Below are 12,817 nucleotides of genomic sequence, written 5' to 3' on the forward strand. Positions count from 1 at the left end.
CCAAGAGCCTCATCACAGCACCCATGGAACCACCAAGAGCCTCATCACAGCACCCATGGAACCATCAAGAGCCTCATCACATCACCCATGTAGCCACCAAGAGCCTCATCACAGCACCCATGGGACCACCAAGAGCCTCATCACAGCACCCATGGGGCCACCAAGAGCCTCATCACAGCACCCATGTAACCACCTCATTGGCTCCTTACACCCATTCAGCGTAGAGCCTCATCCCAGCACCCATGTAACCACCACATTGTCTCCTTACAACCATTCAGCCTAGAGCCTCATCACAGCACCCATGTAACCACCACATTGTCTCCTTACAACCATTCAGCGTAGAGCCTCATCACAGCACTAATGGAACCACTAAGAGCCTCATCACAGCACCCATGGAACCACCAAGAGCCTCATCACAGCACCCATGAAACCACCAAGAGCCTCATCACAGCACCCATGGAACCACCAAGAGCCTCATCACAGCACCCATGGAACCACCAAGAGCCTCATCACAGCATCAATGGAACCACCAAGAGCCTCATCACAGCACCCATGTAACCACCAAGAGCCTCATCACAGCACCCATGGAACCACCAAGAGCCTCAGCACAGCACCCATGGAACCACCAAGAGCCTCATCACAGCACCCATGGAACCACCAAGAGCCTCATCACAGCACCCATGGAACCACCAAGAGCCTCATCACATCACCCATGGAACCACCAAGAGCCTCATCACAGCACCCATGGGGCCACCAAGAGCCTCATCACATCACCCATGGGGCCACCAAGAGCCTCATCACAGCACCCATGGAACCATCAAGAGCCTCATCACAGCACCCATGGAACCACAAAGAGCCTCATCACAGCACCCATGGGGCCACCAAGAGCCTCATCACAGCACCCATGTAACCACCTCATTGGCTCCTTACAACCATTCAGCGTAGAGCCTCATCCCAGCACCCATGTAACCACCACATTGTCTCCTTACAACCATTCAGCGTAGAGCCTCATCACAACACCCATGTAACCACCACATTGTCTCCTTACAACCATTCAGCCTAGAGCCTCATCACAGCACCCATGTAACCACCAAGAGCCTCATCACAGCACCCATGGAACCATCAAGAGCCTCATCACAGCACCCATGGAACCACCAAGAGCCTCATCACAGCACCCATGGAACCACCAAGAGCCTCATCACAGAACCCATGGAACCATCAAGAGCCTCATCACAGCACCCATGGAACCACCAAGAGCCTCATCACAGCACCCATGGAACCACCAAGAGCCTCATCACAGCACCCATGGAAGCATCAAGAGCCTCATCACATCACCCATGTAGCCACCAAGAGCCTCATCACAGCACCCATGGGGCCACCAAGAGCCTCATCACAGCACCCATGTAACCACCTCATTGGCTCCTTACACCCATTCAGCGTAGAGCCTCATCCCAGCACCCATGTAACCACCACATTGTCTCCTTACAACCATTCAGCCTAGAGCCTCATCACAGCACCCATGTAACCACCACATTGTCTCCTTACAACCATTCAGCGAAGAGTCTCATCACAGCACTAATGGAACCACTAAGAGCCTCATCACAGCACTCATGGAACCACCAAGAGCCTCATCACAGCACCCATGAAACCACCAGGAGCCTCATCACAGCACCCATGGAACCACCAAGAGCCTCATCACAGCACCCATGGAACCACCAAGAGCCTCATCACAGCATCAATGGAACCACCAAGAGCCTCATCACAGCACCCATGGAACCACCAAGAGCCTTATCACAGCACCCATGTAACCACCAAGAGCCTCATCACAGCACCCATGGAACCACCAAGAGCCTCAGCACAGCACCCATGGAACCACCAAGAGCCTCATCACAGCACCCATGGAACCACCAAGAGCCTCATCACAGCACCCATGGAACCACCAAGAGCCTCATCACATCACCCATGGAACCACCAAGAGCCTCATCACAGCACCCATGGGGCCACCAAGAGCCTCATCACAGCACCCATGGAACCATCAAGAGACTCCTCACAGCACCCATGGAACCACCAAGAGCCTCATCACAGCACCCATGGGGCCACCAAGAGCCTCATCACAGCACGCATGTAACCACCTCATTGTCTCCTTACAACCATTCAGCGAAGAGTCTCATCACAGCACTAATGGAACCACTAAGAGCCTCATCACAGCACTCATGGAACCACCAAGAGCCTCATCACAGCACCCATGAAACCACCAGGAGCCTCATCACAGCACCCATGGAACCACCAAGAGCCTCATCACAGCACCCATGGAACCACCAAGAGCCTCATCACAGCATCAATGGAACCACCAAGAGCCTCATCACAGCACCCATGGAACCACCAAGAGCCTTATCACAGCACCCATGTAACCACCAAGAGCCTCATCACAGCACCCATGGAACCACCAAGAGCCTCAGCACAGCACCCATGGAACCACCAAGAGCCTCATCACAGCACCCATGGAACCACCAAGAGCCTCATCACAGCACCCATGGAACCACCAAGAGCCTCATCACATCACCCATGGAACCACCAAGAGCCTCATCACAGCACCCATGGGGCCACCAAGAGCCTCATCACAGCACCCATGGAACCATCAAGAGACTCCTCACAGCACCCATGGAACCACCAAGAGCCTCATCACAGCACCCATGGGGCCACCAAGAGCCTCATCACAGCACGCATGTAACCACCTCATTGGCTCCTTACAACCATTCAGCGTAGAGCCTCATCCCAGCACCCATGTAACCACCACATTGTTTCCTTACGACCATTCAGCCTAGAGCCTCATCACAGCACCCATGTAACCACCACATTGTCTCCTTACAACCATTCAGCGTAGAGCCTCATCACAGCACCCATGTAACCACCACATTGTCTTCTTACAACCATTCAGCCTAGAGCCTCATCACAGCACCCATGTAACCAACACATTGTCTCCTTACAACCATTCAGCGTAGAGCCTCATCACAGCACCCATGTAACCACCACATTGTCTCCTTACAACCATTCAGCCTAGAGCCTCATCACAGCACCCATGTAACCACCACATTGTCTTCTTACAACCATTCAGCCTAGAGCCTCATCACAGCACCCATGTAACCACCTCATTGTCTCCTTACAACCATTCAGCATAGAGCCTCATCACAGCACCCATGTAACCACCTCATTGGCTCCTTACAACCATTTAGCGTAGAGCCTCATCACAGCACCCATGTAACCACCTCATTGCCTCCTTACAACCATTCAGCCTAGAGCCTCATCACAGCACCCATGTAACCACCTCATTGCTTCCTAACAACCATTCAGTGTAGAGCCTTATCACAGAACCCATGTAACCACTACATTGTCTCCTTACAACCATTCAGCGTAGAGCCTCATCACAGCACCCATGTAACCACCTCATTGGCTCCTTACAACCATTCAGCGTTGAGCCTCATCACAGCACCCATGTAACCACTACATTGCCTCCTTACAACCATTCAGTGTAGAGCCTTATCACAGCACCCATGTGACCACCTCATTGGCTCCTTACAACCATTCAGCGAGGAGCCTCATCACAGCACCCATGTAACCACCACATTGTCTCCTTACAACCATTCAGCGTAGAGCCTCATCACAGCACCCATGTAACCACCACATTGTCTCCTTACAACCATTCAGCCTAGAGCCTCATCACAGCACCCATGTAACCACCACATTGTCTCCTTACAACCATTCAGCATAGAGCCTCATCACAGCACCTATGTAACCACCACATTGCCTCCGTACAACCATTCAGCGTAGAGCCTTATCACAGCACCCATGTAACCACTACATTGCCTCCTTACAACCATTCAGCCTAGAGCCTTATCACAGCACCCATGTAACCACCTCATTGGCTCCTTACAACCATTCAGCGAGGAGCCTCATCACAGCACCCATGTAACCACCACATTGTCTCCTTACAACCATTCAGCGTAGAGCCTCATCACAGCACCCATGTAACCACCACATTGTCTCCTTACAACCATTCAGCGTAGAGCCTCATCACAGCACCCATGTAACCACCACATTGCCTCCTTACAACCATTCAGCGTAGAGCCTCATCACAGCACCCATGTAACCACCTCATTGTCTCCTTACAACCATTCAGCATAGAGCCTCATCACAGCACCCATGTAACCACCACATTGCCTCCTTACAACCATTCAGCGTAGAGCCTCATCACAGCACCCATGTAACCACCTCATTGGCTCCTTACAACCATTCAGCGTAGAGCCTCATCACAGCACCCATGTAACCACCTCATTGCCTCCTTACAACCATTCAGCGTAGAGCCTTATCACAGCACCCATGTAACCACCACATTGCCTCCTTACACCCATTCAGCCTAGAGCCTCATCACAGCACCCATGTAACAACCTCATTGGCTCCTTACAACCATTCAGTGTAGAGCCCCATCACAGCACCCATGTAACCACCACATTGCCTCCTTACAACCATTCAGCGTAGAGCCTTATCACAGCACCCATGTAACCACTACATTGCCTCCTTACAACCATTCAGCCTAGAGCCTTATCACAGCACCCATGTAACCACCTCATTGGCTCCTTACAACCATTCAGCGAGGAGCCTCATCACAGCACCCATGTAACCACCACATTGTCTCCTTACAACCATTCAGCGTAGAGCCTCATCACAGCACCCATGTAACCACCACATTGTCTCCTTACAACCATTCAGCGTAGAGCCTCATCACAGCACCCATGTAACCACCACATTGCCTCCTTACAACCATTCAGCGTAGAGCCCCATCACAGCACCCATGTAACAACCTCATTGGCTCCTTACAACCATTCAGTGTAGAGCCCCATCACAGCACCCATGTAACCACCACATTGCCTCCTTACAACCATTCAGTGTAGAGCCTCATCACCGCACCCATGTAACCACTACATGGTCTCCTTACAACCATTCAGCGTAGAGCCTCATCACAGCACCCATGTAACCACCACATTGCCTCCTTACAACCATTCAGCCTAAAGCCTCATCACAGCACCCATGTAACCACCTCATTGGCTCCTTACAACCATTCAGTGTAGAGCCCCATCACAGCACCCATGTAACCACCACATTGCCTCCTTACAACCATTCAGTGTAGAGCCTTATCACAGCACCCATGTAACCACCTCATTGCCTCCTTACAACCATTCAGCGTAGAGCCCCATCACAGCACCCATGTAACCACCTCATTGTCTCCTTACAACCATTCAGTGTAGAGCCTTATCACAGCACCCATGTAACCACCACATTGTCTCCTTACAACCATTCAGCGTAGAGTCTCATCACAGCACCCATGTAACCACCACATTGTCTCCTTACAACCATTCAGCGTAGAGCCTCATCACAGCACCCATGTAACCACCACATTGCCTCCTTACAACCATTCAGCCTAGAGCCTCATCACAGCACCCATGTAACCACCACATTGCCTCCTTACAACCATTCAGCGTAGAGCCTTATCACAGCACCCATGTAACCACCTCATTGGCTCCTTACAACCATTCAGTGTAGAGCCCCATCACAGCACCCATGTAACCACCACATTGCCTCCTTACAACCATTCAGCCTAGAGCCTCATCACAGCACCCATGTAACCACCACATTGCCTCCTTACAACCATTCAGCGTAGAGCCTTATCACAGCACCCATGTAACCACCACATTGCCTCCTTACAACCATTCAGCCTAGAGCCTCATCACAGCACCCATGTAACCACCTCATTGGCTCCTTACAACCATTCAGTGTAGAGCCCCATCACAGCACCCATGTAACCACCTCATTGTCTCCTTACAACCATTCAGTGTAGAGCCCCATCACAGCACCCATGTAACCACCTCATTGGCTCCTTACAACCATTCAGTGTAGAGCCCCATCACAGCACCCATGTAACCACCACATTGCCTCCTTACAACCATTCAGTGTAGAGCCCCATCACAGCACCCATGTAACCACCACATTGCCTCCTTACAACCATTCAGTGTAGAGCCTCATCACAGCACCCATGTAACCACCTCATTGGCTCCTTACAACCATTCAGCCTAGAGCCTCATCACAGCACCCATGTAACAACCTCATTGGCTCCTTACAACCATTCAGTGTAGAGCCCCATCACAGCACCCATGTAACCACCACATTGCCTCCTTACAACCATTCAGCCTAGAGCCTTATCACAGCACCCATGTAACCACCTCATTGGCTCCTTACAACCATTCAGTGTAGAGCCCCATCACAGCACCCATGTAACCACCACATTGCCTCCTTACAACCATTCAGCCTAGAGCCTCATCACAGCACCCATGTAACCACCACATTGTCTCCTTACAACCATTCAGGGTAGAGCCCCATCACAGCACCCATGTAACCACCTCATTGGCTCCTTACAACCATTCAGTGTAGAGCCTTATCACAGCACCCATGTAACCACCTCATTGCCTCCTTACAACCATTCAGCGTAGAGCCTCATCACAGCACCCATGTAACCACCACATTGTCTCCTTACAACCATTCAGCGTAGAGTCTCATCACAGCACCCATGTAACCAACACATTGTCTCCTTACAACCATTCAGCGTAGAGCCTCATCACAGCACCCATGTAACCACCACATTGTCTCCTTACAACCATTCAGCCTAGAGCCTCATCACAGCACCCATGTAACCACCACATTGCCTCCTTACAACCATTCAGCGTAGAGCCTTATCACAGCACCCATGTAACCACCTCATTGGCTCCTTACAACCATTCAGTGTAGAGCCCCATCACAGCACCCATGTAACCACCACATTGCCTCCTTACAACCATTCAGCCTAGAGCCTCATCACAGCACCCATGTAACCACCACATTGCCTCCTTACAACCATTCAGCGTAGAGCCTTATCACAGCACCCATGTAACCACCACATTGCCTCCTTACAACCATTCAGCCTAGAGCCTCATCACAGCACCCATGTAACCACCTCATTGGCTCCTTACAACCATTCAGTGTAGAGCCCCATCACAGTACCCATGTAACCACCTCATTGTCTCCTTACAACCATTCAGTGTAGAGCCCCATCACAGCACCCATGTAACCACCTCATTGGCTCCTTACAACCATTCAGTGTAGAGCCCCATCACAGCACCCATGTAACCACCACATTGCCTCCTTACAACCATTCAGTGTAGAGCCCCATCACAGCACCCATGTAACCACCACATTGCCTCCTTACAACCATTCAGTGTAGAGCCTCATCACAGCACCCATGTAACCACCTCATTGGCTCCTTACAACCATTCAGCCTAGAGCCTCATCACAGCACCCATGTAACAACCTCATTGGCTCCTTACAACCATTCAGTGTAGAGCCCCATCACAGCACCCATGTAACCACCACATTGCCTCCTTACAACCATTCAGCGTAGAGCCTTATCACAGCACCCATGTAACCACCTCATTGGCTCCTTACAACCATTCAGTGTAGAGCCCCATCACAGCACCCATGTAACCACCACATTGCCTCCTTACAACCATTCAGCCTAGAGCCTCATCACAGCACCCATGTAACCACCACATTGCCTCCTTACAACCATTCAGCGTAGAGCCTTATCACAGCACCCATGTAACCACCACATTGCCTCCTTACAACCATTCAGCCTAGAGCCTCATCACAGCACCCATGTAACCACCTCATCGGCTCCTTACAACCATTCAGTGTAGAGCCCCATCACAGTACCCATGTAACCACCTCATTGTCTCCTTACAACCATTCAGTGTAGAGCCCCATCACAGCACCCATGTAACCACCTCATTGGCTCCTTACAACCATTCAGTGTAGAGCCCCATCACAGCACCCATGTAACCACCACATTGCCTCCTTACAACCATTCAGTGTAGAGCCCCATCACAGCACCCATGTAACCACCTCATTGGCTCCTTACAACCATTCAGCCTAGAGCCTCATCACAGCACCCATGTAACAACCTCATTGGCTCCTTACAACCATTCAGTGTAGAGCCCCATCACAGCACCCATGTAACCACCACATTGCCTCCTTACAACCATTCAGCCTAGAGCCTTATCACAGCACCCATGTAACCACCTCATTGGCTCCTTACAACCATTCAGTGTAGAGCCCCATCACAGCACCCATGTAACCACCACATTGCCTCCTTACAACCATTCAGCCTAGAGCCTCATCACAGCACCCATGTAACCACCACATTGTCTCCTTACAACCATTCAGGGTAGAGCCCCATCACAGCACCCATGTAACCACCTCATTGGCTCCTTACAACCATTCAGTATAGAGCCTTATCACAGCACCCATGTAACCACCTCATTGCCTCCTTACAACCATTCAGCGTAGAGCCTCATCACAGCACCCATGTAACCACCACATTGTCTCCTTACAACCATTCAGCGTAGAGTCTCATCACAGCACCCATGTAACCACCACATTGTCTCCTTACAACCATTCAGCGTAGAGCCTCATCACAGCACCCATGTAACCACCACATTGCCTCCTTACAACCATTCAGCCTAGAGCCTCATCACAGCACCCATGTAACCACCACATTGGCTCCTTACAACCATTCAGTGTAGAGCCCCATCACAGCACCCATGTAACCACCACATTGCCTCCTTACAACCATTCAGTGTAGAGCCCCATCACAGCACCCATGTAACCACCACATTGCCTCCTTACAACCATTCAGTGTAGAGCCCCATCACAGCACCCATGTAACCACCACATTGCCTCCTTACAACCATTCAGTGTAGAGCCTCATCACAGCACCCATGTAACCACCACATGGCCTCCTTACAACCATTCAGCATAGAGCCACATCACAGCACCCATGTAACCACCACATTGCCTCTTTACAACCATTCAGTGTAGAGCCCCATCACAGCACCCATGTAACCACCACATTGCCTCCTTAGAACCATTCAGTGTAGAGCCTCATCACAGCACCCATGTAACCACCTCATTGGCTCCTTACAACCATTCAGTGTAGAGCCCCGTCACAGCACCCATGTAACCACCACATTGCCTCCTTACAACCATTCAGCATAGAGCCTCATCACAGCACCCATGTAACCACCACATTGTCTCCTTACAACCATTCAGTGTAGAGCCTCATCACAGCACCCATGTAACCACCACATTGCCTCCTTACAACCATTCAGCCTAGAGCCTCATCACAGCACCCATGTAACCACCTCATTGGCTCCTTACAACCATTCAGCGAGGAGCCTCATCACAGCACCCATGTAACCACCACATTGCCTCCTTACAACCATTCAGCGTAGAGCCTCATCACAGCACCCATGTAACCACCACATTGTCTCCTTACAACCATTCAGTGTAGAGCCTCATCACAGCACCCATGTAACCACCACATTGCCTCCTTACAACCATTCAGCCTAGAGCCTCATCACAGCACCCATGTAACCACCACATTGCCTCCTTACAACCATTCAGCCTAGAGCCTCATCACAGCACCCATGTAACCACCTCATTGGCTCCTTACAACCATTCAGCGAGGAGCCTCATCACAGCACCCATGTAACCACCACATTGCCTCCTTACAACCATTCAGCATAGAGCCTCATCACAGCACCCATGTAACCACCACATTGTCTCCTTACAACCATTCAGTGTAGAGCCTCATCACAGCACCCATGTAACCACCACATTGTCTCCTTACAACCATTCAGCCTAGAGCCTCATCACAGCACCCATGTAACCACCACATTGTCTCCTTACAACCATTCAGCGTAGAGCCTTATCACAGCACCCATGTAACCACCTCATTGTCTCCTTACAACCATTCAGCATAGAGCCTCATCACAGCACCCATGTAACCACCACATTGTCTCCTTACAACCATTCAGCATAGAGCCTCATCACAGCACCCATGTAACCACCACATTGTCTCCTTACAACCATTCAGTGTAGAGCCTCATCACAGCACCCATGTAACCACCACATTGTCTCCTTACAACCATTTAGTGTAGAGCCTCATCACAGCACCCATGTAACCACCAGGAGCCTCATCATAGCACTCATGTAACCACCACATTGTCTCCTTAACTTTGTTCAACTGTCCCCTCCCTCTTCTATGGGCTCTCAGTGGTGACAAACTAGTATCACTCAGGTTACAAACTCTAAAATCAGGTAACCCAAACCCGAACAAATAGCTATTGGCTAAGTGATCACAAAGTGGCACAAATGTCTGGGACACTCACTTGCTTGGTTAAATAAAGCTTTGTAACAGGGGACTTGACTTTCCCGGATTCACAAAAGTTGAGGATCTGCCAAGGAATACAAATCCAAAAAAACAAAAGAGGGATCCAAACCAGAACAGTCTGTTCAAAACATATAGGTAAATCCGGATCAGGTCTCTCCAGCAGAGAAGAGTTCTGTGAAGAGAAGAAGACAATCAGGACTTCAGGTTTTGTGGACCAAGAACATGTTACAAATGAATTTACCTAAAAAAATGCAGCCCCCAGACCAAAACTAATACTAAATAGACTATCACTGTTTTTGTACATAGCTCCACCATGGTCAATGTCGTAGTGCCAGCCGTAGCGCCAGGACATTTTGTTCTACATTTTTGTAGACTCCTCTTCAGGACACGTGTTGGGAGGCTTATCTGCTCTTCCAAGAGACTAGTTAGGTTTCATCTTTTTTTGGAAGACATTTTGGGAGAGACCACAAGTATGTAAAAACCCATAAAAGAACAGGAAAACCAATGACTACTGGTGGAAAATGGAGGCATCGTTCTACTGGTTTTCCTGCATGGTGAGCTATACGATCAGGAAAGTTAGAAGAGATAGTTATCAGCTGATGAGGTTTTTGGGCAACATCCATGGCCACATGGAGTATATGGTGAATTTTGTTGTATCTCAGCAATTCTCAACGTCGTAGATGCTACTTTTGGAAATTTCAAAATTGTCCCATATTTCATTGTCCGGCAAATCCCTGGTTCACTATTAAGTCACTTCCCTGAACAACCGATAAAGATTCTCACGGCACGGCAATTTGAAAAGTTGTCAAATGGGGTCTCTTGATGTTCTGATCTTTTTAGGCAAATTGTACAAACCAAGTTTCTATTTTTAAGACTATTGTCTTCTTTCTGGTATTTGGGGCTCGAATGAAGGACAATTATGGTAATTTAGGCATCTTACAGACTACAATGTTGTCAGGAACATAATCTCAGTTCCGTTCTAAGTGTCTTTAAGGTCTCTCCAAGATTCGTTTAGACTTATGTCTTCCAATAAACTTGCCCTTCAGTGTGTACATAAGTTTGGATAAGATTGTGATCCTCGTTGGGGACTGATATGGTAGAACAATTGTGTAGAGTGCTAGGAAATACATTGCTGCACAGCAAATAGTGGCATAATTTGGGCATTTATGGTAAAATAGGGTAATTTTTCATATATAAGTGTAGAGGTATTTGCCCCGCACGTCTATCTATACCCGACAGTTGTAACAAATGTAAGAATAAGAAGAAAACTTACCCAGAAGGCAGAGCCGCAGAAGTCATCCAAAGCCTTGGACATGTCTGGAGGTTGGGGAGAGCTGCCCCTGATGCCCTGGGAGAATACTGAGCCTCGGGAATAGTAACACTCTATATACTCCACATGGTGTACGCCAGTTGTCACCCAGTGATTCAGCAGGTTAAAAGTCCCCACTGCTCCCTCTATATCACTGAAGGGACATCTCAGTTCATGGGAGACCTATTGGACTAGAGTTGGGTTAAATGTTAACCATATTCGTAACTGCACAGTTTGTCCTGTAGAGTCTCATAAGGCGGATCCTGGAGTTATGTGATCGTTGTTTTCTGTGGAGGGTCATTTTCTGGAATTTGACCAATTTTTTTTTCATTAATATCATAGAGGCTACTCTTCACCTCCACCTTAAGACAGTCCTCACGTCCCAGTGTAAACTTCAAGATGTGGAGCCTACAAAAATAAGGATCTTATATTAGGTTGTCCCTTCAGATGATTGGGACTTGTGGCCAGATACAACACTTTATCCCTTGACATAACTTTATTTTGTATTGATGGAGCCAGCAGGGGGCTTGTTTTTAGCCAGACAAGCTGTGCTTTTTTATTGGTGCCATTCTGGGGTAGATTACACTTATTTAATCTCTCATTTTTAGATATGGTGGCCAAAAAAACATTTTGGTCAAGTCATTTTTCTTACTTTTTCTGGGTGTTTTGAGTCTGGGGTAAATAATATGTCACATTTATAGTATGGGTCATTACAATTAGTCAAGTAACTGTATCCTTGTTTTTTTGTGTTTGGTTACATTTATAAAGTAGAGAAGAAATTCTACTGCATGTTATTAAAATTTTTTGCATCACAATCTGTCTATATCTGTCGGAATTTCCATCAATTGAACTATTTAAGGGGTTGTATTTTGTTTCTATATTTTGTTTCTTTTGTTCTATTCTTTATTTAGTGACCAGAAAATAGAATTTATTATTTTGTATCATATATACACTCAGCGGCCACTTTATTAGGTACACCTGTCCAACTGCTCGTTAACACTTAATTTCTAATCAGCCAATCACATGGCGGCAGTGCATTTAGGCATGTAGACATGGTCAAGACAATCTCCTGCAGTTCTCCCGAGCATCAGTATGGGGAAGAAAGGTGATTTGTGGCCTTTGAACGTGGCATAGTTGTTGGTGCCAGAAGGGCTGGTCTGAGTATTTCAGAAACTGCTCATCTACTGGGATTT

The 12,817-nt window shown here is 48.6% G+C and overlaps 1 protein-coding gene across 1 annotated transcript in view; it reads right to left on the reverse strand.

The window, feature by feature from the left end:
• LOC140105354 (ATP-binding cassette sub-family C member 2-like) overlaps positions 1-12,366 on the reverse strand; it is a 48,493-nt gene extending 36,127 nt beyond the window's left edge. The window contains exons 1-2 of the mRNA XM_072129257.1: positions 11,589-12,366; positions 10,314-10,487 (exon numbers count right to left, since the gene is read on the reverse strand). Coding sequence (XP_071985358.1) covers positions 10,314-10,487; positions 11,589-11,630 — 216 coding nt within the window. The 5' untranslated portion in view covers positions 11,631-12,366. The remainder of the gene's footprint in view (positions 1-10,313; positions 10,488-11,588) is intronic.
• Between the last annotated feature and the right edge of the window lie 451 nt (positions 12,367-12,817).

The sequence above is a fragment of the Engystomops pustulosus genome, chromosome 11 (assembly GCF_040894005.1).
Source record: "Engystomops pustulosus chromosome 11, aEngPut4.maternal, whole genome shotgun sequence".
Classification (NCBI taxonomy): domain Eukaryota; kingdom Metazoa; phylum Chordata; class Amphibia; order Anura; family Leptodactylidae; genus Engystomops; species Engystomops pustulosus.